Source organism: Rousettus aegyptiacus, unplaced genomic scaffold (assembly GCF_014176215.1).
Source record: "Rousettus aegyptiacus isolate mRouAeg1 unplaced genomic scaffold, mRouAeg1.p scaffold_m13_p_13, whole genome shotgun sequence".
NCBI lineage: Eukaryota > Metazoa > Chordata > Mammalia > Chiroptera > Pteropodidae > Rousettus > Rousettus aegyptiacus.
In genome coordinates, this window is record NW_023416288.1 from 75381004 (window position 1) to 75408945 (window position 27942).

Genomic DNA, 27942 nt, shown 5'->3' on the forward strand with positions numbered 1-27942 from the left:
AGCACTTCTCTATCAAGGTGTCTTTGGTTAATTCTTCTGGTGTGGTGTCTATTAGCTTTTGAATTTCTCCAAGATCTATATCTTGAAACCCTTCACCCCATCTCTTTTGCCATATCTTTCATAATTGTCTTGATTAGCTCTGTTGTAATCTCATGAAGTTATGCATACATAACATCTTGTAAATCTTATGAAATCATGCATAACATCTGGGCAGTTTTCTCCAGCAAGAATCTATTGTTTCAGACTTGATGGCTTTCATGGCTTTTTCTATAACAATGATGATATCTTCAATGGTATAATCTTTCAATACTTTCATGATGTTCTCTCTACAGGGGTTCTCTTCCATAGTGCTGGCAATCCTTTCCAGAGTACTGTATGTAATGAACCTTAAAGGTTTTTATGACTCCTGATTTAGAGGCTGAAATAGGGACACTGCATTTGGGGGCAAGTAGACTACAATGATGCCTTTGGTATTGAACTCATGGAGTTGAACTCATGGCCAGAGGCACTGCTGAATATCAAAAGAATTTTAAAATGTAGTTCATTAGTGGCAAGTGTACTTGACTTCAGAGACATCAATGGAATCAATCCAGAAAAAGCGTTCTTGCTGTTCAAACCACCTTGTACACTCAAAAGACTGGTAGCTGATATTTATCTTTTCTCTTCTAGGCTCAGGGCTTAGCAGCTTTATAGATGAGTATAAGTCCTGATCATAAACTGGGCTGCAATTGGACAAATCGGTAGAGTTAGCCTGTCCCTTTCTGCCTTAAATCCTAGCACTCGCTTCTCTCTCTCTTACTAATAATGTCCTTTGTGGCATTTTTTTCCCCCTCAAAAAACTTTCATCTGCATTAAAAACCTTTTCAGGTAGGTATCTTTTCTGTTCTGTGATTGTAATTTTCTTGATGGCATCTCAGAATTTGCCTGCTACCTCTTAGTGGTCAGAAGCTGCTTCTCTTGACAGATATAAGCCAAACTCTTTCTAAATTTATCAAACCTTCCTTTTCTGGCATTAAATTCTCCAGCTTTAGATCCTTCACATTCCTTTTCCTTTAAGTTGCCATATAATAACTTTGTTGTGTCTCGAAGCATTTTGAGTCAATGGGTTTGCCTTTCCTAAAATAATCCTACACTCAATAAATGATAAAAAGGTATTTCACATAAAGTATAAGGTTTTTACACTTGCTGCAGCAGCAGCTTCACTATTTTTCTTCCACTATGATCTTTATGTTGGATGAATTAAAAAATGGCAGGCACTGCAGACAGCTCTCAATCTAAAGTATATATCAAGCAATTCAAATTTTTCTTATTATGTCCTATCTTTCCTCAGACTCTTGAGTTGAGAGAAGTTCCAGCATCACTAGTGGCACTTTGTAAGAGTCCAAAGGTATTAGTCAAGGTTTACATTATCACAGTACACATGATGAAAAATACATTAGAACGAAGATGGATCATTTTAAAACTCCCCCTCCCTTTTTTTTTTTATAGACAAGTAATACACCATTGTATATATGTACCACTTCTTTATCTGATTGTCAGTGGGTACTTAGGGTGCTTCCGTATCTTGGCAATTGTAACTAGTGCGGTACTGAACTTAGAGGTGCATGTATCTTTTAAAATTAGTGTTCTGGATTTCTTTGGATAAAACCCAGAAGTGGAATTGATTGATCATAAAGTAGTTCTATTTTTAATTTTTTGAGAAACCTCCAAACTGTTTCCTATAGCAGCTGCACCAGTTTGCAAACCCAATCATAGGTTATGAGGATTCCTTTATCTCCACATCCTTGCCAACACTTGTTTGATTTATTATTGATGGTCACTCTGACTGGTGTGAGTTGATATTTAATTATGGTTTTAATCTGCATTTCTTTGAATATTTGTGACACTGAACATCTTTTCATTTATATTGGTCATCCGCATATCCTCTTTGGAGAAATGTCTGTTCAGGTCCTTTGACAATTTTTTAACAGGAGTTTTTCTTTTCTTTTCTTTTTTTGGTGTGGAGTTGTATGAGTTCTTTATAAATTTTGGGTATTACCTCCTTATCAGATATATCATAGGCAAATATCCTCTTCCATTCAGTAGGCTGGCTTTTCATTTTGTTGATTTCTTTTGCTATTGGTATGTCGGTAGGTAGGGCTCACCCTCAGCCTCACTGGCTGTGTCATTTGGCCACATCCACAGCTCATGAGCCGCTGTGTGGAGTCTTAGCCTGCAGAGGGGGATTAGCCCCAGAAGGTTCTGGTGCCTACTGAGAATGCCCTTTGCCTATACCACAGTGAGGCTAATCAGGTGGGCTCTGTTATAATCCGAAGCTGTCTTCCAGGTCGGTTGGTTTGGGGCTTTGGGGACTGGCTCTCATGTAGGTCAAGGTCAGCCGCTGCCTATGAATGGTCCATGCTTACCTTGTAGGAGCTGTAAAGCTATCTAAGGTTGATTGCTGTCTTGACCTGGAGGATCATGGGAGAGGTCATGTTATGAACCAAGGCCAGCTGCCACCAGTACCAGACTGGGGTAGCTCCACAAAAGGCCCAGGGCACCCTGAGGCCTGACGACGCCTGCCAGCTAGCTGTAAGCCTCAGCCAGTAAAAGAACCTCATGCTATATGTGAGTTGGGTGAAGCAGGATCTCAGGGAGTCACCAGGATGGGACAAGTGGTTTTCACCAAGTTAATGAAGACTCAGATTTGGTGCCAGTGCTAAGCCTGGAGCTATTCATCAAAAGGCTCAGAGCACACTGAGGCCAGCTATGGTCTGCCTAGGCCAGCTGACCCCAAGAATTCTCCAGGATATACTGTAGCACAGGCTAAGGTCTGGCTGCTGGTTGTGAAAATGCTTCCTGCGGCATGCAAATTAAGGCCAGTTGTTTGCTGCTGAAAGAGCCTCCTTGTGGAGCGTGAGCCAAGGTCAGATAGTTGCTGCCAGAAAAGCCTCTTATGGTGCTCGAGCCACGGCTGGCAACTATCTATTGAAAGAACCTCCTTCAGTCTGGTGGGATGAGCTAGTGTTTTAAGTGGATACTTGTAATACTTTCACTCACTTCAAAAGCAATATGAAGTGGCTACAAAATTATTACAGTAACACTATATACACTAGTTAATTTTAAGCAATTATGATTTGATACTGCATCTTTACATTTGTTTACATTTCTCTCAATTGCAAATGGTACCATGTACCACCCACCTATAAGTGTGTGTATGTTTTGATAACTTTTGACTTTTATAATAGATCTGTGTATATTTAATAGTAGTAAATGATAAAATAGACTACTGTCTACATATATTATAAGCATTCATGACATACCTAATATTTTCTTAATTTTCTTGTATGTCTAGGATACATAGTTTATCTGCAAGTTTTTTCAAATTGTCTCAAATCCTCTCCAAAATTTTCCAATTTATTTATTTAAGAAATCCATGTATAAGTGGACTGGTACAGTTCAAACCTGTGTTGTTCAAAAGTTAACTGTATAAGCATGGGAATTGCATGATTACTTTTTAAAGAAAACACACTCTGGTACCTAAGAATGTTAAGGAAAACCAAAGCAAGGTGTTTCTGTCCACACAGCAGTCGGCATGATAAAAAGGGAGTAGTTTATGACTGAGGATCAGTACGATGACATTAGCAGCTGTATGTAAGAACCTAAAAGGGAAGCTGATATTCAGGAGGCAGTTGGCACAACCTTGTTATCTGCCAGGTCATATATGAGGCTCCTCCTTCCAGGCTCAGTCCCAGTAAATGCTTGAAGGGCTCTAGGCTTTTCATTCAAAGGTGAAGGAGAGGGACACCTTACTTACTTTGCTTTAAAAACAACGTCCTCTTCCCTTTCTGATGCCATCACAATCTCCTTACTTACGTTATAGAAAAAACACATTAAAGGAACTCTCAGAGGTATTTCTCAATATTGAATGTTCAAAGAATAAAATGTTAGAAACCAATCCAAACTTAGAAAGGACTATGATAATTTGCTAAGGCACAGAAAAGATGCTGGCTCTATATCCTAAGTTACATGATGAGTAGAAGGCAATGACTATTCAAATTATTCTTGATAAATATTTTACAAATAAATAAAACACTTTAATTCTTAATGTTTTGAATTGCAGTGTACTAAATATTAGCTTTATTATATTTTTCATTTTCTTATACATTTATAACCCGTAGTGAGAGTTTTTAATATTTTGACAATTTTAAAGGTCACAAATCTATTATAATTTTTCCCACTAATTATTAGGACCCCTTTGCGAGACTTCAGCTTGCCCAGTCATTTTTACAGTACTGCACTACTGTGCAAGGGAAGGCCACCTGCCAGCTAGCTGTAAGCTTACATTGAAAACCCACCTGATGTAGTCCTCATGGCTTGTGCTTTCACTGCAAATATAAGCAACTTCAACCTCTTGGCTGGAAAGAGCATCTTCCAAAGAAATCTGCTGTACTTCATCAATATACTTGAGCTCTTGTCTATTTGAGAATAACAAAGAAATAGAACTTAAAAGTGGCAGAACAATGGCTTAGAATAAATGAGCACCTTTTTCTCCTCTCACTCAATGTCCTGATGATCAGCATTTGGAAATGAAGAAATTTCCATCCTCCCACATTCAGGGCATTTTCTATATGGATGGAAAAAACAACCTCAGGGTTAAAGTCAGGGGACCTGGCATTGAGTGCCAACACTATCACTAACTGTATGATAAGGGAATCTTGGAATTACTTCATATCTGAAATTAAAAATCAACAACAACAACAAAACAAAAAAAAAACTATTCTCTTTTTACCTCATGAGAAATGATTTCTGCAGTCACCGCCAGCTCCACACACCAGGCCAAACACTACGGCCACCGAATCTAACTCAAATCCAGTAACGCTGCAAACTGTTGTGCAACTTCAAGCTCCCTCACATATGTCATGGCCTTGTGATGGTCAATGGAAGGCAAATGTCACTGCCTACTTTATAGCTGAGTTGACAAAGCCCAGAGAGGCAGTAGCTGCCATGGCTAACCAGTCGGAGAGGCAAGACAGGAACTCCAAGCCTTGTGATTCTTATAGAGCAGCAGTCTCTAACCTTTTCAGCACCAGGGACAGGTGCTCCTATGAGAATCTAATTAATGCCTGATGATCTGAGATGGAGCTGAGGTAGTGATGCTAGCACTCGGGAGCAGCTGGAAAGAAAGATGAAATTTCGCTGGTTCTCCTGCCACTCACCTCCTGCTGTGTGCCTGGTTCCTAACAGGCTGCGGTCAGGGTTTGGGTTCCCTGCTGTAAGGCAAGAAGGGACTCCTGATTGAAAAGGGCTGAGGGCCCTGGCCATTTGCACTACCCCAGTGCAGAGGCTGGAAAAGTGGAGTGATCCTCCTGTGATGAATGTCAGAGGAAATGAGGCAGCCAGAAAGAGGCTCTCAGTCAGCTTAGAGCTCTCCTCAAGTTGCAGCAAGCAGAGGGCATTTGGGGAAGTTTGGCTCCCAAAGGACATTATGGTAAGTTTCTTCCTATGGGGGTCACCAAGTCTACACTGCTGAATTACACCAATACTTATTGTTTGCCTACTGTGTGCTAGGTACCAAAGGGAAGATCATAAAGAACGAATAAAAGTCCTCAGCTTATAATGAGCTCACAGTCTGGTAGAGAGGGGAACACACACATACACAGATATGATAACAATACAAAACTAACATGAGAAATGTCCTGGGGTACCTACATGTAGGAGATTCAAGGAAGGTAAGGAACACCTAGTTAATGGTTTCAGAAAAGAGTTCCTACGGAGAAAGTAGGACTTGGCAAGAAGGTCATAAGGAACAGGGTATGTAAGAAGGGGAACAGTGTGACAATGACAAGGGTGCAGTAAAGCAGTGGGATTTGAGCTGGCAATCTTTACATATAATTTGGGAACTTTAGAAATTTCCTCCGCATTGGTCATGGCAGCCAGCTGGCAGAGGACTAAAGCTAAAGGGAAAAGGAGAGGCTTTACTTCATCATGCTTGATCAGAGCTTCAAATAGGGGTGCAATGGGAGTTATAGTGTGGCTAATAAATTTTATCTCCCATTTGTGTGCAACTCTCTTAGAATCTTACTGGGAGGGGAAGACTAACCAACGGCAGGTCCCAGCACTTATGGGTCTCCCTAGTGACCCAAAGTCTACTTTAAATCCTTCAAGGAAGGCCCAAATTTTGTGACAGCAAACTGGAAAAAAAGTATGGCCCATAAATTAAAATATAAAAAATCATCTGCATGGACCATCACAATAGTTACTTATGCTTTGTGTAAGTATTTGATTTCTCTAAAGCACTAAAAGTAGAGATGTGCCTAACTTCTTCACTGCCACATTTCCTCAGCCAACACAATGCCTACATCTAATTCACGATTAATACTGATAAATCATGTTACATGCCATTAGTTATTTACATGCCATGAGTAGTGTCTGTGTGTTTGAGGAAGTGGTAAGAGGAAGGACCTGAGCATAGTGCAGGAAAAAGTATGACTGTGATAAGTTCTAGTTGGGTATAGGAGAGAAATGAAGCCTAAAAGAAAAGTGCAGCTCAAAATTATCAAAGGGAAAATAATACCTGGTGTTTAAAAGATGGACTTTGGAATCAAATGGACCTACATTCAAATCCGATTTAGACTTTCCAGCTATGTGACCTCAGCAAATTACTTAACCTCTCTGTGGCTGTTTTTTTTGGTTTGTTTGTTTGTTTTATTTTGTTTTGTTTTCATCTGTAAAGTGAATTTGATAATGATACAAATGTCAAATAATTGGTAGGGCTTGTAAAGCCCAGGGTCATACCATGGATGGTGCTTATGACATCTGATGTAATAGTTAACTGTTGCACACCTGAAGCCTTCATTCATGCCAGCCAATCATGTATTCACTGTGCTTTCTATAACTGTCAGGTCCAATGCTCATCTTACCTGCTTTTGCCTTTGTAGTCCCTTCTAGGCTGACTCACTGCACATCAAGCTATAGACCCAATACTCTTCAATTCCCACACCCATTCAAATCTGAGATCTTGTGGGGCTGACTCTGAGCACAATTCTCTGGAATGAATCTGGAGCTGGCTCTCTTTCTCCTGGGTCTGCAGAATTTCCCTGTCCCAAGGCTTACTCTATCCCAATGGGCTTCCCATAAATAACAAGGCATAAAGCAAATGCAAGCCACCTGGATATGAAGCCAATCAGGTTCAGGAATGCTGAGGAAGCATGTGGATTCCGCAAGTCCTTCATCCGTATAGAGCCAGCTCTGCCAGCGCCAACCACCACCACGCCAAACTTTCTCTCAGGCTGAAACACAAGGAATGAAGGTGGGGTTTAAAAACATTCCAGGCATCTAGCAGAAAATAACAAAAGACAGGTCGGCAGGACCACACATGACCCAGACAAACGAGTAAAGGAGCCAATCCAGAATACACAAGAAGCCATAGCATGTAAGGGTGAGATAAGACACTCCCTGAAACACGAGCTGAAAGAAAAGTCAGCTCTACTCAAAATATATTTCTACAGGAGCTCTGACCTGTGTCATCCATAAAAAAGGCTCCTCACATTTGGTTCTCCACTTCTGACACTTGTCCAATAAGGTGAGACTTTCTACTTTAAGTCATATCTAGCATATCATCTATATAGTACTTCTATCCTCCCTGAATCCCTTTTCCAGTGGACAAGTGACTCATATAACTGGGAGTCACTCAGATGCCAGTTGCTTAGTGAAATGCTGGCAGACAGGGGAAATGGGAAAACCATGAGATGTCACCTTACTCGGACTCCTCACTATGGCTTTCTGAGTTCCAACCAACTTCAGTCCCCTCTACTTATTATTTAGGCATATTCATTATTTAAGTATACTGCTAAAGGCTGTATGTGAAGAGTATTAGAGTAAGAAATCAAGTAGACTTTTAAAAGTTATAGACAGCAACTCGACACAGTCCAAACTGGTTAAAAAAATTATCTCTACACATCCCTTAAACCTAGTTCTTTTTGTATATCTCTGAGCATAGAAACATAAATGTCACCCTAGACTCACCCCTTTCCATCGCTTTTGCTATCCAGCTGTCACCACTTCCCACTAATTCTGCCCCTTTTCCTGTGTCCACTACCCTACTCTTGGCCCAAGGCTTCTTTGCCTCTTGCCAACTGTTCTCAGCGCTTCTAATCTTACCTTTCCCATGTGTTGTTCATACACAGGCCTGCCACAGTTGTCACTTAAGATAAAAACTAAGACCCTCTTCTGATTAACACACTTTATTTTCTCAAATGATATGGACTGAATGTTTGTGCCCCTTGCTAAATTCTTATGTTGAAACCCTATTCCTCAATATGATGACATTGGGAGGTGGGACCTTTGGGTAGTAATTAGGATTAGGTGAGGTCATGAGGACAGAGCCCTCATAAACGAGGCTAGTGTCCTTATAAGCTTCACGAGAGAACTTGCATCCTCTCTCTGTTCACTGCCTCTGAAAGAATACAATGATAAGTCAGCAGTCTACAACCCAAAACAGAGCTCTCACCAGAACCCAACCATGCTGGTAGCCTGATCTTGAACTTCCAGCCTCCAGAACTATGAGAAATAAATTCCTGTTGTTTATAAGTCACCGGTCTGTGGGACTTTAATGCAGCAACCCAAATTGACTAAGACAGCAACTAAAGAGAAAAATATCCAAGTTCTTTACAATACATATAAGGCCTTCCACAACTGGGCTCCAGCCTGCTTCTCCAGCATTGCCTTTGGGCCACCTACTCTACTGTGAAACTTTAGGCCTCTGGTTTTCCAAACAACTTGAAAGTCTGCAGAGCACACGATTGCTACTTCTAAGTCAGCAAATCCTGCTCCCCTTGACTGAAATTAGCTTCTACCTACTGTCCACCAATGGACATCTTCAAAGCTTTCAAAACTTGGGCATCTTACACTCTATAAATACTGCCCTAACATTATTGGTTAGGTTTTTGTGCATATAATAAATTTATATGCATATCACATTATAACATTTATATTTTACAAAAAAATTATAAATATGTATATATTTATAAGCAAAATTTATAATTTATATTAAAATAAAATAATTTAGTGTAGTTTTTGAGTTATGCCCAAAATAGTCACATAACTACCACATGGAATGAAAAAACACTTCTATCATCCCCTCCAAAATTAACTAAGTACCTTTGTAGTCAACCCCTATCCCAGAAACCACCGATTTATTTACTGTCCCAATAATTTTGCTTTTTCCAGAATGTCATATAAATGAAATTATAAAATATGTAGTCTTGAGCTTTGCTTTGACTTCACACAGTGCACTTTTCATCAATATTGTTGCATGTATCATTAATTTCTTTTTTTATCACTGAGTAAGTAGTTCATTGTATGCATGAAGTGGTTTGTTTACCCATTTGACAATTGAAGAGCATTCAGTAAGAATCAATTATAATTCATTCAATCATGAATAAAGCTGCTATAGATTGTCAAGTACTATTTTTTTGTGCAAACACAGCTCTCCTTTATCCTGGGTATGACTTTGCTAAGTCATATGGTAAGTACAGGTTCAACTATATGAGAAATTGCCAAACTATCTTCCAAGGTGTACCTATACTGTTTTTCATTCTCCCCACCAATGTATGGGAATTCCAGTTGTTCTGTATTCTCACTGGCACTTGGTATTGTTGTTTCCCTCCTCTTTTTATTTTAGCCATAAATAAAATATGTGTTGCGGTATCTACTTCAGGTTTCTATTTACATTTCCATAATGTCTAGAGATGTTGAACATTGTTTCATGTGCTTATTTATCATTTATATTATCTTTTTTGGTGAAGTATTTGTTCAAATATTTTGCCACTTTTTATTGGGTTGTTTTCTTAATATTGTGTTTTTAGAGTTCTTTATATATTTTTCATACAATTAATTTGTCAGGTTTACGATTTGCAAATAACTCCTAGCCTGTAGCTTGTTTTCGTTTTCTTAAAAATGTCTTTTGAAAAGGAAAAGTTCTCAATTTTCATGAAGTCCAACTTAACAAAATTTTTTTAATAGAGCATTCTTTGGGTTAACTCTAGGTCACAATGCTTTTCTCCTGTTTCCTTTCAGAAGCTTTATAGTTGAAGGTTTGTAGTTTTAGTTTAGCTTGTTATAATGTTCTAATAGGAATTAATTCTTGTACATGGTGTAGGTATGAATCAAGGGTTGTTGTTGTTGTTGTTTGTTTGTTTTGCTTTTTTTTTAAGCAGAGAGGCAAATGTGTATTCATTCCATAGGCTGTATTTACTGCCTACAACTAGTCAGGGGTATGCCAACCCTATATTTAAATAGACCCAAACTTCCAATTGTTCCACATAATTTATTGAGAAAGATTATCTTGTCTCAGTTGAAATGTCTTTGCACTTATGTGAACAGTCTTGATTATCATAGTTTTATAGTAAGTTTTGAAGTCAGTTATTATGGATCCTCCAACTTTTTTTTCTTTTCCAAAATTGTATTTCTCCGGACTTTACATATAAATTTTATAATCAGCTTGTCAATTTCTACCAAAAAAAAAAAATTTCATGCCAGGATTCTGAATGGGATCATTGAATAGGTCAGTTTGATTGAAAAAAAAAAAAAAAATGACATCTTAACAATAATGAATCTTTCAATCCATAAACATGATATATATCCCCATTTAAGTCTTCTTTGATTTCTTTCTATCATTTCCAGTGTATAGATATTGTACATATTTTGGTAGATTTACATTTAAGAGTTTTATGATTTTAGTGCTATTGTAAATAGTATTGTTTTTTACTTTCCATTTGCAATTGTTCAAGTATAGACACATACAATTGGTTTTTGTATACTGACTTGGTATCTTGAAACCTTGCTGAACTCACTTATTACTTTTGGCAGCCTTTTTTTGGTAGATTCTATTAGTTTCTTCATAAACCATAGAATCAAACATGAAGAGATGGTTTTACTTCTTCTTTCCCAATCTGTATGTGCTTTGTTCATCATTTTTGCCTGACTGCACTGGATAGGACCTCCAGTATGATTATGAATAGGAGTAGTAAGAGTGGATGTTCTTGCCTACTTTCCAATCTTAGGAGGACAGCATTCAGTCTTTCACCATGAAGAATGATGTTAATTATAGATTTCCTTTTTGTATGCCCTTTATCAAGATGCATATCTTTCCTTTCATTCATATTTTGCTGAGATTTTTTAAACCATAAATGGTCTAATTTTTTCAAACACCTTTTCTGATTCTGTGAGATAATCATGTGTTTTTTCCTTCTTAAAATCTGTTCATATGGTGACACCTTTCATTCCTAGGAAAAATCTCATATAGTATTATCCTTTTTAATGTATTGTTGATTACAATTGCTAAAGTCTTATTAAGAATGTTTGCATCTGTGTTTATGAGAGTTACTGGTTGGCAATTCTCTTGTCTTGGGATATGAAATGATTTTCAGTATATCTCATTTTATAAAAGTACTACTTTTATAATGCCTGTATAAAACATTTTATATCACTATTAAGCCCACTGAAAAGCTGCCTTTTCTTTAAGGAACTGATTCCAGTGGATAGGATACATGCCCTTAAAATAGGTTTCCTTTATCCAATAAAATTATGATTACTGATAAGTTTATTGCTTTACAGATGGACACGATGCTACTAGCACATTTTAGGTATATAACATTCTTTGTTAAAAACTATGAAATCTTTTTAAATCCTTCATAATAATTTATGGAAAATAGATAATATATTAAATTCCACACTGGCTGAGCTATTAACTATAGATATTTATAAGTGAAGCAGCTCTTTAAACAATTAAGACCAAAAATAAAGCTTTCTTAAAATACATAATTGAAATGAATAAAACCTGGAAGACCAAAATTGTTACATTATGTTCTATTAGAACCATTTTTAAAAATAACACAATTAGTAATCAATTTCTGCTTACACTATTCATATGTATGAGTTTAAAGGAAAAAAAAACACCTCTGTACATAATAAAGTTGTATATACAAATATATTTTTTTCTAATTGCATTTTTATTAACGACACTTTCTTAAAGTCAAACCCTCCTTTCTACCTGGCACAGTTTTTCAGACCTAAATGTTGACAATAGGAGGCCTCTCTGGTATTGTGAAGTAAATAACGAAGTGATAAAAGACCAAGCTGTAGCCATTAATCCAAGACTTTGAATTGCACTGGCACCTTCACCTGCCCCTTTCCCACCACCACCATCAAGCCCATCATTTATAAAATTATCCATTTCTTCAAATTTCAGATTTTTATTTGTTTCCCATTATTGTTAACTTTGGCAATATTTTAAGAAGCCTGCTGCTGACCTTCCTGCCTAACGGCAAATCATCTACCTTGCTGTACATAAACCAGTAGCATAGCTTCCATTACCATAATAAACTGACTAAAGAAGAAAAAAAGTACTCAATGATAAGGAGAACTGCAGCTTCTGAGAACCTGTACATCAAATCTAGCACATTTTAGCTGACATCTTTGTCTAAACATTCTAATTCATGGGCTAACTTTCTTGGTCTACAAGGTTTGAAGCTAGTGGGAATTATTCTCTGGGAACATGTGCCAAATAGAGACTGTGAAGCAACAGGCTGGTTGGGTTGACATCTGATGTGGCCTGAGCTTAAACTTCAGCTTCATATTGTATATAATAGATCATAATACTAATGAGCATACATATTTGCCATCAAAGTATCTGCAGCGGGCTAAAAGTAGGCTATAATGGGAATCTAGCTGGAATAAATTGCCCAAGAAAATGGTTGTCAACATTTCTTTGTGTTACATGTAGGAACTGATGATCCTATATGGTTATTGGTTTTTATCTGTATAGGTAAGTTATCTCAGTCCTTCTGAGGAAGAACTGGCAGCTCTAAATAATGTTTCTTGATTAGATTATGGAGTGGTTGATCTTGAATAATTTGAACTATAATTACTGTTGGATGCCAACGTTTCATGACTTTCTCAATTGGTACTGGGTTTTGGAGAACTGGGAGTTGACTAAACACACAAATGATAAGCCATATAACACTCATCATGTTTTCTGATGTCTTTCCTTTTTCAAATTTATTATCTCACAGTTTCTATGGGTCAGAAATCTGAACATGGCTTACCTGGGTCTTCTGTTCAGATATCACAAAGTTGCATTCAGGAGCTGACCAGGTTACATTCTCACCAGCCTAGGGTGCTCTCCCAAGCTCTTGTGGTTGCCAGCAGAATTTAGATCCTCACAAGTGTAAGAGAGGCCCTCGGCTCCTAGAAGTCACCAGCAGTTCCCTGACAAATGTCCCTGTCTATAGGAATTTCACATTATAGCAATCCGCTTCTTCACTCTAGCAGAATTTCTCTGTGGAAAGGTTCTACAGATTCTATTTATTTAGTGGGTTTAGTTGAAATGTACATGTACATATGCACATATATATATATATGTACATTGTGTGTGTATATATATATACACACACACACACACATACACATTCAAGTTGCTCATTTCTTTTAAAATAAATTTACTTAAGTTAGTTTCTAGTACACAGTACATTGGTTAGACATCTATATTGTTCATCAAATGATTCCCCCAATTGCTCCCTCCCTTCCCTAGCCCTCCACTTAGCCATATTAATGCTAACTGCATTTCCTGTGCTGTGCTTCCCATACTCGTGTCCAACTATCAACTACTAATTTATACTTCTTTAATCCTTCACCCCACTCTCCCAGCCCCCAACCCGTCCCCTCTGTCTGTCACCAAATCGTCCACTATATTTGTAAGCATGTTTTTGATTAGTTTGTTCTTTTTGTTCCTTAGAGTTCACATATAAGTGAAATCATAGTTTGAGTCTTATAAGGAATATGAGTCTTATAAGAAAATTGTTGAATTCCTAGCCATAAAGGTATGCACAATACATTCTTATTATCCTTTTAATACTTGACTCTAGACTTTAGTGATGTTCTTTATCTTGAATTTGATATTGGTTAATTTATGTCTTCTCTCTTTTTTTCCTGAGCTGTCTATAAGTTTATCAAGTCTAATGATCTCAAAAACAATAGCTTTTGATTTCACTGATTTAAAAAAAAAATTGTTTCCTAATGCATTGATTTCTACTCTTATCCTCATTCAACTTTTCTGCTTCTTTGGAGTTTAATATGATTTATTTTATTGTTTGTTTGTTTGTTTTCGTTTCTGAGGATGGCAGTTTAGATCATTGATATGAAAACTTTCTTTGCAAAAATAGGCATTCAGAGCTATAAATTTCTCTGTAAGTGCTGGCAATGGTTTAGTTGCATCCTACAAATTGTAAAATATCATGCTTTCATTTTCAGTTAATAATACTAATTTCCCTTTTGATTCTTTGGCCAGTAGATTATTCAGATGCGTGTTTAAATTGCACATGTTTAGCAATTTTCCAGATATTTTTCTGTTATGTATTTCTCACTTAATTCCATTGCAGTCAGATGATATTCTTTAATGATTTGAATGCTTTATTATTATCTAGATCTGATTTATCTTGATAAATGTTTTGGGCACACCTGAAAAGAATGTGTATTTCACTGTTGTTAGGTACACCTTTCCACAAGTCTATTAGGTCAAGTTGGTTGATAAGGTTGTCTAAGTCTTCTATAACCTTATTGGTTTTCTGTCTTTTTTAAAAATCAATTATTGAGAGGTACTAAAATCTCTGAATTTTAAATATGCACATTTCTCTTTTTAGTTCTATCAGTTTTTGATTCATGTATTATGAAGCTGTTATTAGGTACACAAATGGTTGGATGGTTATATCTTCCTGAATAATTGACTCCTTCATCATTTTAAAATGACCATTTTTTATTCCTGGTAGTATTCTTTACCCTGAAATTAATTTTGTGTGATATTAACTATCCACTCCCAGTTTCCACTGATTGGTATTAGCATGATATATATATATATATATATATATATATATATATATATGTATTTTTTTTTCCAATCTTATGTGTGGTTTGATATCTAAAGTTTCTTGTAAGCAGCATATAGTCAAGCCTTGCTTTTTAAATCAAACTAACAATCTCTGCCTCTTAGTAAAGTTTAGACAATTTATGCAGTGACTATCAATATGGTTGGGTTTCAGTACACCATCGTGTTGTTTGTCTTCTATTTATCCAATCTGTTCTCTCTCTCTTTTAGTGCCTTCTTTCAGATGAATAGAACATTTCTTGTTATTCCATTTTATCTCATTTATTGGCTATTTGTTGTGACTTTTTTTTAATGATTATTTTAAGGATTTTATATTATACATATTCTACTTACCATTGTCTACCTTAGGGTAATATTATACCATTTCACATATAAGAACCTTGTAACAGTATACTTCCATCTCTTCTCTCCCAGACTTTGTATCATTGTTGTTACACAATTCACTCCTATATTTATTATAAATCCCACAAAATATTCATCAAAATTAAGTCTGGAAAAGATAAATCACTCTATGAGTTCTAAGTATACAGTTTTAACACAAGAAATTAGAGACTTACATAAACCATTGCCACCAATGGGGAGCTAAAGCCAGAGAAGCTGTCACTGACCATGTCCCTGCCATACTAAAACAAGTGATTCTCAAGAGCTTGCCTGGAAGCCAAGATCTCTGGAAAGAGTTTACATCCTCTCTCAGCCTGCAGCTTGGGAGAAAATGATTCATAGGAGCTTGACTGCCTTTTACTGCTAAACCACATACCATCCTTGGCTCAAACCAGCCTTAGCTTACACATCTGAGTACAACTTTGCCCTGTAGATAATAGTAGCTTTCTTTAGCCTTCCAAATTTCCTGAAAGTGCAACTAACTGGCCAACCTCACACATAAATGGGAACTCAAGGAAATGTAGTTCCAAGCTTCTCTTCTTTGAACCCTAGGAGAGGAAGGGAAAGAATGGCCATCATGCCCAACTGACAAGAAGCAATTTAGCCCAGTACCTGCTGGGGAAGTCTAGTTTTTAATTTTTATTTTTTGACAGTGTCATGTACCAAAAAGCAGTAAGTCAGTCATTAGAAAAATCTATACAGCCAATACACATACCCCTGATCAAATGTCTGTTTCTTCTTTAACCAAGGAGACAAGCGATCTCCGATTATGCTAAATATTTATGGCATTTCTAAGATTAACTACTGAATTACTAAATTCCAGATAACAACCAAGAACATAAGCTTCTTCTTAGCTTTAAAAAAGCTGTAACGTTAAGAAACATATCCATTTCTTTAATAAGCCAAGTTGCTTTTTTAAAAATCTCATTAATGATACACGCATACTTGCATACAAAACCTGGCTTGTATAGTGTCAGAATGAATGATTAAGCACTTTAGAATTTGGTTTAGACATTTCCTTGAAAAACTAACACACAGGGACAAGTGTGGGTGAAAATACTGATGTATTGACAGTTGAGTTCCTCTTTGGAAAAGAACTGTATTTTTGAGGAAAATGACTTGCTAGACTATCTTATCTGTGCCTCTTCCTTTTACATGAGGCCTTTTCAAAGTATGTTGTGAAAAGAAACTGCAAATCAAAGTGATGAGGATTTCCAGTTTCCCATTCCAAATATAAGGAGCTGCAAGTTGCAACTCTTTGCTAACAACAAGCAAAAAGCCAAAAAAACTGAAAACGTAACAATTCTTCTAGGATTCTTTAGAGAGATGAGGATATAAGACAAACTGCAGCCCCCAAGATTGAAGAGACAGAGATGCTAACGCAGAGAGTAACAACTTACCAGAGGAGAGACTCATGAGTGAAAACCACCGCAGGAACCAGTGCTATAGTAGGAAAGCTTGAACTGTAATGGATGAATTGCTGGAGGCTAAGTGTGAACAATTCTGAGAGTTAAAAACTCCAGGGAATGAGTCACAGGGAGACCCTCTCAATTTTGAGAGATGTATCTCCAGGAGCTTGAACAGGCTCGTACAGGATATACTAGAGAAATTTCCCCTTATTATTCCAGCAGGGGAGAGGGAAAAGAACAATTCTGAAATATACCAGTACACTTTGTTCTTAGTAAGGCCTGACCTCAGAGAAAACTAGTTTACCAGAGTCTACCCTGCTAGGGTATTATCAGAGCTTAAATGACCTCAGGGAAAGAAAATACCAGACTCTAGTCCACTCCAGAATTCCACTTGGGAGAAGAAAAATACCCACTTCCAATCCACTCTTACCATACTCTCCAACTCAAGAGGGGAGGAAAAAAACAAAACAAAACAAAACTGAGAAACACAGTCCATTAGCACAGTCTCACTCAAATCCTGAAACCTAAACATTGGACTATGGACTGATTCCCCTCCCCCCATAACTCACCACCACATTATTAAAGGCCTGTTTAGAGTACTTCCTTTAACGTAGTATATTATATCTAGCTATAAAGAAAATATGACAAACCATAAGAAGAGGCAAAACACGGGTTGAAGAGCCAATGCAAGCATCAGAACCAGAAATGGCAGGGATGTTGGAATTATCAGTCTGGGAATTTAAAACTATGATGAGTACCTAATCGGTAGACAGTATGCAAGAACAGATGAGTAATGTAAGCAAGGATAGAAAGCCTAGGGATAACCCCTCCCCCCCAAAAAACAAAACAAAACAAAACAAAACAAATAAACAAACAAAAAACCCAAAAACCAGAACAGAATATCCAAGGACTGTGGGACAACTGCAAAAGCTTTAACACACAGGTATTGTGAATACCAGAAAGAGAAGAGAAAAAAGAAAAGAAATATTTGAAACAATAACAACTGGTAAAATCCTCAAATTGATTTCAAACACCAAAGCACAGATTCAGGAAGGTGAGAGAATGGCAATCAGGAAAATTGTTCGCCACCCCACCAAAAACAATGACTCATTAAGCATATCATTTTCAGTTACAGAAAAATCAAAGACTGAAAAAAAAAAACCCATTTTTAAATAAGTCAGGGGGAAAAAAATTACATTCTACTTCTCAGAAACCATGTGAGCAAGAAAAGAATGAAATGAAATCTTTAAAGTACTGAGAGAATAAAACAACCAACTTAGAATTCTGTATCCTGTGAGACTATCCTTCAAAAATGAAGGAAAAATAAAGATTTCTCAGACAATAACTTGAGACAATAACTTGAGAGAATTTGTTGTAAGTAGATGTTAAAAGAATTACATTAGAGAGATGGAAAATAATATAGGTCAGAAACTTATCTACATAAAGGGAGAACATCAAAGGATTAATTGAAGGTAAAATAAATTTTATTTTCCTTATTCTTTGCATTTTTAAAAATTCATTTTTTTAAAGTAGTTTCAAGTATACAGTATATTGGTTAGACATCTATATAGTTCATAAAACAATCCCCTAAATTGCTCCCTCTCTCCCCTGGCCCTCCACCTAGCCATCATATTAATGCTAATTGCATTCCCTCTGCCATGCTCTCCATCCCTGTGAACGACTATCAATTACTAATTTATACTTCTTTAACCCTTCACCCCATTTTCCCAGCTACAGTTGCGAGTATGTTTTTGATTAGTTTGTTCTCTTTGTTCCCTAGATTCTGCATATAAGTGAAATCATATGGTATTTATCTCTCTCTGACTTATTTCAGTCAGTATAATAACCTCTAGGTCCATCTATATTGTTGCATATGGTATGATGTCATTTTTTTTAATGGCTGAGTAATATTCCATTGTATATATATATACTATAATTTCTTTAACCAATTGTCTGTTGATGGGCATTTAGGTTGCTTCTATTTCTTGGCTATTATAAATTGTGCTGCCATGAATAGGGGAGTGCAAGGATGATTATGAATTATTGTTTTGGTTTTCTTTGAATAAATACCCAGAAGTGCAATTGCTGAGTCAAAAGGTATATCCATTTTTAATTTTTTGAGAAACCTCCAGACTGTTTTCAATAGTGGCTGTGCCAATTTGCAATCTCACCAACAATGTATGATGATTCCCTATTCTCGATATGCTTGCCAACACTTGTTGTTTTTTGATTTATTGATGATAACCATTCTGACAGGTGTGAGGTGATATCTAATTGTGGTTTGATTTGCATTTTTCTGATGATTAGTGACCTTGAGCATCTTTTCGTATGTCTATTAGCCATCTGTATTTCTTCTTTGAAGAAGTATCTGTTCAGGTTTTCTGCCCATTTTTTAATTGGATTGTTTGATTTTTGTTGTTGTTGTTATTGAGCTGTATAAGTTCTTTATATATTTTGGATATTAACCTCTTATCAGATGTAACATTAGCAAATATCTCTTCCCAGTCAGTTGTCTTTTTGTTTTGTTGATGGTTTCCTTTGCCATTCAAAAACTTCTTAGTTTGATGCAGTCCCATTTATTTTTTCTTTTGTTTCCCTTGCTTGAGGAGATATATCTGAAAAGAAATTCCTCGTAGTAATATCAGAGAGTTTATTGCCTATGTTTTTTTCTAGAAGTTTTATGGCTTCAGTTCTTAACATTTAAGTCTTTAATCCATTTTGAGTCTGTTCTTGTATATGGTGTAAGAAGGTGGATTTATTTCTAGGCTCTCTATTCTGTTCCATTGATCAATGTACGTGTTTCTATGCCAGTACCATGCTGTTTTGATTACCATAGCCCTGTAGTATAGTTTCATATCAGGTAGTGTGATACCTCCAACTTTGTTCTTCTTTCTCAAGATTGCTGTGGCAATTTGGAGTCGTTTATGGTTCCATATAAATTTTAGGATTATTTGTTCTTGCTCTTAGAAAAATGCTATTGGTATTTTTATAGGGATTACACTGAATCTATAGATTGCTTTAGGTAGTGTGCCCATTTTAATGATGTTGATTCTTCCTATCCATGAACATGGTATATGCTTCCATTTATTTGTATCTTCTTCAATTTCTTTTTTTAATGACTTAATTTCTGAAAACAGGTCTTTTACATTCTTGGTCAATTTGATTCCCAGCTATTTTATAGTTTTTGATGCAATTGTAAATAGGATTTTCTTAATTTCTCTTTCTGAAAGTTCCTCATTGGTGTAGAAAAATGTCACTGACTTCTGAATATTTATTTTCTAACCTGCTACTTTACTGAATTCACTGATAAGTTCTTACACTTTTTGGGTGGAATCTTTAGGGTTCTCAACATATAGTATCATGTTATTGGCAAATGAGAGCTTTACTTCTTTCTTTGCAATTTGGATGCCTTTTTTTTTCCCCCTTCTGTACCCAGGGCTTCCAATACAAAGTTGAAGAGGAGTGTTGAAAGTGGCCATCCTTGTCTTGTTCTCTTGATCTTAAGGAAAATACTTTTAGGCTTTTCCCATTGGAGTATGATGTTAGTAGGTTTGTCATATATGACCTTATTTTGTTGAGGTATGTTCCCTTTATTCCCACTTTGCTGAGAGTTTGTATCATAAACGAATGCTGGATTTTGTTAAACACTTTTCCTGCATCTATTGATATGATCATAAAGGTTTGAAACTTTTGATTTATTAATGTGGTGTATCACATTAAGTGATTTGCAGATATTGTAGCAACTTTGCATCCTAGGAATAAAACCAACTTCATCATGGTGCATGATAATTTTAATGCATTGATGAATTCAATTTCCTAATATTTTATTGAGGATTTTTTTTGCTTCAATGTTCATAAGAGGTATTGGCCTATAGATTTTGTTGTTGTTGTTGTTGCTGTTTTTTCGTAATGTCTTTGTCTAGTTTTGGAATTAAGGTAATGGCGGCCTCATACAAGGAGTTAGGGAGCCTTCTCTCTTCTTGGATTTTTTGGAATAGTTTAAGAATAGGTGACAATTCTTTGAATGTTTGGTAAATTTTGCCTGTGAGCCATGTGGTCCAAGACTTTTGTTTTTTGGGGGGAGGTTTTTGATACTGATTCTACTTCATTGGTGGTAATCGGTTGGCTCAGATTTTCTGTTTCTTCTTAACTCAGTCTTGAGAGATTGTATTTCCTAGGAATGTGTCCATTTCTTCCGGATTGTCCAATTTGTTGGCATATAATTGCTCATAGCATTTTCTTTTGATCCATTGTATTTCTGTGGAATTCATAGTATTTCTCCTCTTTCATTTCTGATTTTATTTGAGTCCTATTTTTTCCTTGATGAGCTTGTGAATTTTGTTTATCCTTTCAAAAAAGAAGTTCTTGGTTTCATTAATATTTTGTATTGTTTTTCTAGACTCCATTTCATTTATTTCTACTCTGATATTGATTATTTCTTTCCTTCTATTCACTTTGAGCTTTGTTTTCTGTTATCTTTCTAGTGCTTTTCATTGTAAGGTTAGATTGTTTCTTTGAGATTTTTCTTGTTTCTTGAGGTAGGCCTGTATTGCTATGAATTTCCTTTTTAGGACTGCTTTTGCTGTGTCCCATACATTTTGAGTCATTGTGTTTTCATTTTCATTTGTCTCTAGGTATCTTTTGATTTCTTCCTTGATCTCATTAATAACCCATTCATTGTTTAGCAGCATGTTATTTAGCCTCCATATGTTTGTGTATTTTCCAGTCTTTTTTTTTCCTTATAGAGGATATCTAGTTTCAGATCATTGTGATAAGAGCAGACAGTTGATATGATTTCAATCTTCTTAAATTTATTGAGGCTTGATTCATGTCCTAATATGTGGGCTATTCTTGAAAATGGTCCATTGTATCTGAGAAGAATTTATATTTTGCTGCGTTGGGGTGAAATGCTCTGAAAATATCTATTAAATCCATCTGTTCCAGTGTGTCTGTTAGGCTCATTGTTTTCTAGTTGATTCTTTGCCTGGAAGATCTGTCCATTGGTGTCAATGGGGTTTTAAAGTCTCTTACTATGACTGTATTACTATTGATCTCTCCTTTTACGTCAGTCAATAATCACTTTATGTATTTAGGTGCTCCTATGTTGGGTGCATGTGTTTACTAGGGGAATGGCCTCTTGATTTATCGATCCCTTTATCATTAAGTAATGCCCTTTTTTCCTCTTATTATAACTTTTGTTTTAAAGTCTATTTCCTTTGATATAAATATTGCTACCCAGCTTTTTTTTTTTTTTTTTCATTCCATTTGCGTGAAACATCTTTTCCCATTCCTTTATTTTCATTCTGTTAATGTTGTTTGATCTGAAGTGGATCTCTTGTAGACAGAATATGTACAAGTCTTATTTTCTTATCCATTTGGGTACCCTATGTTTTTGATTGGAGCATGTAATCCATTTACATTTAAAGTGATTACAGATAGATACACTGTTACTGCCATTTTATTATTCATATTTGTTATTTCTATTTCCTTTTTTGCCCCTTCTCTTTTTATAGAAGATCCTTTAACATTTCTTGTAATGCTAGCTTGTTGGTGATGAATTCCTTAAACTTTTTCCTGACTGGGAAGCTCTTTATCTTACCTACTATTTTAATCTAAAGCCTTGCCAGGTAGAGTATTTGTGGTTGTAGATTCTTGTTTTTCATAACTTTGAATATTTCTTGTCATTCCCTTCTGGCCTGCAAAGTTTCCATTGAAAAGTCAGCAGACATTCTTGTGGTGGTATCCTTGCAACTAACTCACTGCCTTTCTCTTGCTGCTTTTAAGACTCTCTCTTTGTCTTCAACCTTTGGCATTTTATTATGATGTGTCTTGGTGTTGGTCTGCTTGAATTCCTCTTGTTTGAGACTCTTTGTGCTTCCTGAACTTGTATATCTAATTCCTTTGCTAGGTTAGGGAAGTTTTCTGTCATTATTTCTCCAGTTAGATTCCCAATCCCTTGCTCTCTCTCTTCCTCTTCAGGTACTCCTTTGATCCAGATATTTTTATGCTTCATGTTGTCCCAGAGGTCTCTTAAACTATCCTCTTTTTTTAATTCTTTTTTCTTTTTGTTGTTCTGCTTGGGTGCATTTATTTTTCTTATTCTTAATTAACCTAACAATTTGTTCAAAATAAGAATAGCAATAACATATCCAATTAGGTGTGCTTATGTATATTTTTATGTATATATTTATAGGCTTATGTATGCTTATATTTAAGTGAAGTGAATGACAGAATGAATAGAATTATTTTGTTATTTTATGATACTCACACTACTTGTGAACTGGTATAGTTATATGAAAGTGGAGTTGGATTATCTGTGAATGTTTTTGCAAACTCTAGAACAACCACTAAGCAAAGTAAAAAGAGAGAAGTATAACTGATATACTGTAAAAAGAGAAAACTGAATCATACAACATGCTCAATTAAAACCACAAAAGGCAGAAAAAGGGTAGAAGAGAAAAATAGGAACAAAAAAGAAGAGCAATGAAAGAAGAGTAACAAATAATAAACTATAACAATAATCACTTTGAATGCTAATGGTTTAAATGCATCAGTTACTAGATAATGTCAGAGTGGATCAAAAATAAGACCCAACTGTATGTTGTCTACAAGAAAACCACTTTAAATATAAAGACACATATAGAATAAAAGTAAATGAATGAAGATGAATATACCATTCTAACACTAATCAAAAGAAAGCAGGAATAGCTATATTAATTTCAAGAAGGATATTATATAACAACAGGACACAAGAAGCCATAATGATTCTTTTTTTTTTTTTTTTCAGGTGAGGCAACTCTTGGTTGACCTCACAGTTTGAAAGGACCTTGTCAGATAACAATCCTTCATTTTTTTTTTATTTTTACATCTACAGCACCCGGTCTTCCTAGGTGGTCTCCCATCCAAGTACTAACCAGGCCCAACCCTGCTTAGCTTCCAAGATCAGACGGGATTGGGCTTATTCAGGGTAGCATGGCCATAGACCATAATAATTCTTAACATGTATGCACCTAACAATGGAGCATCAAACTACATGAGTCAAAAACCCAATAGAACTACAAGGAAAAACAGAAATCCAATATCATAGTTGGAGACTTTAATACTCCTCTATCAGAAATGAACAGATCCAGTAGGCAGAAAATTAGTAAGGACATATCTGAACTCAATAACATCATCAATTTTAACTGGATATAATTGATATCTATAGATTATTTCATACAACAACAGCAGAATACACATTCTTCTCAAGCAATATATAGAATATTTATCAAGACAGACCACATCTGGGGTATAAAATATACCATATTAAAAAAAAATTTAAAAAAAAAAAACCCAGAAATCACACAGTGTCTGCTCTGAGACCACAACGGAATTAAATTAGAAATCAAGAACAGAAAGATACCTGGAAAATCCCCAAATGTGAGAAGATTAAACAGATCAAAGATATGGTTAAACTGCTCTGTCGTGATGACCAAAACTTTGGGAGTGGAAACCAGCAGAAAGCAGAGGAAAGAGGAAAGTACGAGCAGGTTCTGAGGAAGTTGAAGTATGCAGAAAAAGGAGCCAGTAAGACATGCCTAGCGGAGGCACAGACAATAGATTTCTAAAACTCAGGATGTCTTAATTTCCATTTTGAGTTCTCTGCTGTATTCTGCTCTCTTGAACCTTTGGTTAAATGCCACTATATACACAGCTTTGTAGAGACAATATTTTAAGGAACAAAGGAACAAGATCAGTTTCAAGACAGCAGAAAATGAACACACATAAGAATAGCAAAGTGACTCAAAAACTAATTTAGGGCCAAAACACAGTCACAGAGTGAGCATGCTCCCCTTCTTGGACTCAGAGAAACCAGTGTTTGGAGCTCCAGATCTAGTACAAGAATTTAGAAAATGTTACAATTAAGAGAACATACTCTGTCAATTTAGAAAAAGAATTGATTTGAGATTAAGAGGGTGAAAGAAAATGTAAAATCATCATAAAAGAACTTCAAGGTGTGAGGCATGAGGGCAGATTCAGGACTACCACTTTGAGATGTACAGATACCCTATCTATATACATGTATCTGTAACGCGCGCACACACACACACACACACACACACACACACACGGAGAGACAGAAAGACAGAAAGACAGACAGACAGACAGACAGATGGATTTTACCATTATAGCCATAAAGCCAAGTTTAGAGTCTGGCACGATGCGCCGTTTTGGTGACTGATTAAATCAATGAAATAACGGAATTTACAGCATGGAATATAGGAAAGGAGTGAGGGGGACATTAGGCTTATAGGCCAGGTAAATAGACAACAGTGATCCCATTCTCTGAGAGGACCCCATGAAGAGAAGCATATTTGGGAAAGGCGAAAAAGAGCAAGTCCATCCTAGGTTAGGCTGTTGGTGGAACCTCTAAGTGAAGATGAGCAATCCAGGCTTCTGGATGTATGGATCTGGAATTGAGAAGGACCTGGTTGAACAGATCCATTTGGGACATTCCTAAACATACAACTGACAAATAAAAGCTGTGAGGTCAGCTGAGTTTCCTAGGGCAGTGAGTAGAGCAAGAAGTACCCTAGGAAACACAAACTTTTAAGGAGCAGAGAGAAGAGGAGTCTAAGAAAGAGTCTGAGAAAAGGTAACCAGAGAGACAGGCAGAAACCCTGAGGTGTCATGGAGACATTTCAAGAACATGGGCAGTGTGTCAAATGCTTCAAGGAAAAGGTTTCCACCCAATTTGGCAATATGAAGTCCACTAGTGACTTTTACCTGAGAAGTTTTAGTGGAATAATGAGAAGCAAGTCAGACTGTAGTGGGATCAGATATAAAAGAGAAGTAAGAACGTGGTCACAGACATGGAAAAATGAATATTTAAGGTAAAAGAGAAGAGGGAATAGGTAGAAGGGGATCCAGCATCTGGGAATGTTTTTAAAAGGCTGAGATGAAAAAGCCATCAAAGAAACAAGGTTGAAATGATAGGACAGAAGAGGTAATTGATGACTGGTGGAACTGTTAACGGGCCAGGCTATGTAAACAAAGTTTCTATTCTTCTTCAGAACTTCTAAGACATGAGTATTTGGGTGAGTGATAGGGGCCTTCAGATAAAAAGTTAGAGGCACCATAAAGTGGTTGAAAGAAGTCAGCTCCATGAAGAGAACGCTAAGGGGATGAGGTAGTAGGAAGACTTACTTTTGATTGTTTAGCATTTTGCATCTTTTAAGTTTTGTTTTAGGTATGTGTATTTGCATTATTACAAAAATAAAATTTTAAAAATTATTTAAGATCAATTTCATTATGGGCCAAAGCCAGACTAAAGAAGGTTAAGAATGACTTGAGGTATTGAAAAGTTAAGTTCCAGTCGAGAAAGTAGGCAAAGAAAAAACAAGTTCATCTCTTTGAATGACTGCATTAAAATTACAACGAAATTATAAAACAAACAACTTGGAGAATTACCTGAAGTCCAGCTGATCATAACATGTACATCTGAGGATATAAAGAAAAAGCCACATCGAGTCCAGTAAGAGGAGCAAAGAAGTGAAGTAGGCTGGTTCCGCACCTGCGCATGGTGTTTGAGCAGCAAGAAAAGTGTAACTGTGGAAGCCACCCTGAAAGAACAAGAGGCCCTGGCTCCACACAAAGGCTCTTCAACCCAGAAAGAGGAGTTCCCACAAAATATGACTAGAAAAATCAAGGAAGACTCTGGCCATCTAGTGAGGTAGAAACAAACTGAAAGCCCAGATGTAACATTAAAAGGACTGTGTACAGACTCACTCACTTGTAGATACTCACCCTGGGCTCTGGCAGAGGGTCAGCAGCCTGGGAGGCGCAAGAGACACACGGGAAAATACTGAGTCATGGGGCACCGGGGCAAGGGCTGAAGGGACAGCTCCCATCGCCCCTTTGTTGGGAACCCCTCCAGGCAGTCTATAGGTGGGTGTCACCTTGCTTGTGCTGAACTCTCCTCCCCACCACACAGGCAATTATGAAGCTGCACGAACTGAGTGAGATCAGCTCACTCCACCCCGTGTCTCACTGGGGCCCTGACCCACCCAGCCCACAAATTGCCCACGGCAGCCTGTTTCTGGGCAGCCAGCCTCAATCCACAGCTTCCCTGGGCAGCATATTTACTGGCAGGCAGCAGCTCTTGGCTCACATGGCCCACACAGCAGACTACACATTTTGGGGGATACTTCTGGTGGCGAGCCACTGGTGCCAGCCCAAGCTGCAATATCTTTTAGACAGATCACAAGGGTATGAAGGCCTTACTTTGCTGTGATCTGAGACTTTTATGGGAAGCACAGATTCAGCATTGGCATAAACTGACTGCAATGGCTGGGTGAAATCTGTTTGCTTTACCCTAGTGACTCCCTGGGTCTCTTTTCCTCACAACTAGCATGCCACTAGACTCTTAAAGCTGTGGAGTTATACAGGCAGCTGGCAGGCAGGCCTAGGCCTTGAGATGCACTAGTCCATTTGCAGGCCCAGTACTAGAGGTTACTGATCTCAGCTTATAGTGTGGTTTCTCCCATTTGCCTCCAGATCCAGTGTAGGCAGCAACCATCTGCGGATTGCTTTGTAGTTCCTAACAGATAGCCACAAGCAATTAAAGGCATCACCTGAACTTGGCCTACATGGGAGCCCCTCCCAAGGGGCCACTGAACCAGCACATTTGAAGTCTGGCATCAGACCACAACAGGGCACCATACCCTGTGGGAGTGGCCAATTTCCACAGCCAGTCAGGCTGAGAGTCAATCCCATCCACTGATGTGCTAACAGCAATCAAGATTTAGCTACAACAAGAGAACACGCAACCACTCAAGGACCAGGTCCAGAGCCTCCAGCACGGGTGATAAGGGAGACTGCACCACTGGGCCACACAGGACACCTAGTACATAAAGCAGCTCTACTAAGACCAGAAGACATAGCAGTTTTACCTAATATATAGAAACAAACACAAGGAAGTAACCAAAATGGGAATACAAAAAGCATTTCCAAGTCAAAGAACAAGATAAAGCTCCAGGAAAAGAACTAAACAAAATGGAGACAAGCAAGGCTGGGAGGCATAACAAATCTTCCTAATACACAGAAATGAACACAGAGAGGCAACTAAAATAATAAAACAAAGAAACATGCCACAAATGAAACAAAAGGAGAAAACACCGGGGCGGGGCGGGGGGGGGACTATATGAAATGGAGGCAAGCAACTTACCAACGGCAGAGTTCAAAATAATG

General features: G+C 37.0%; 1 protein-coding gene, 1 non-coding gene and 1 pseudogene across 8 annotated transcripts in view; all 3 read right to left on the minus strand.

The window, feature by feature from the left end:
* Nucleotides 1-27942, minus strand: part of BLVRA (biliverdin reductase A) — an 82564-nt gene that overhangs the window by 32517 nt on the left and 22105 nt on the right. For 6 of the 7 annotated variants that reach the window (XM_016138061.2, XM_016138065.2, XM_016138058.2 and 3 more), the window contains 2 exons: nt 7150-7271; nt 4338-4457 (listed from right to left, as the gene is read on the minus strand). In XM_016138061.2, the coding sequence (XP_015993547.2) occupies nt 4338-4457; nt 7150-7214 (185 nt within the window). In that variant the 5' untranslated portion in view covers nt 7215-7271. Of the gene's footprint in view, nt 1-4337; nt 4458-7149; nt 7272-13088; nt 13245-27942 lie in introns of those variants that run through there. The other variant, XM_016138063.2, reaches the window with a different exon arrangement.
* LOC118610795 lies at nt 9057-26603 on the minus strand (annotated as a pseudogene).
* Nucleotides 23579-23697, minus strand: LOC118610907. Its single transcript, XR_004954144.1, has one exon. It is a non-coding gene; the product is annotated as a 5S ribosomal RNA (ribosomal RNA).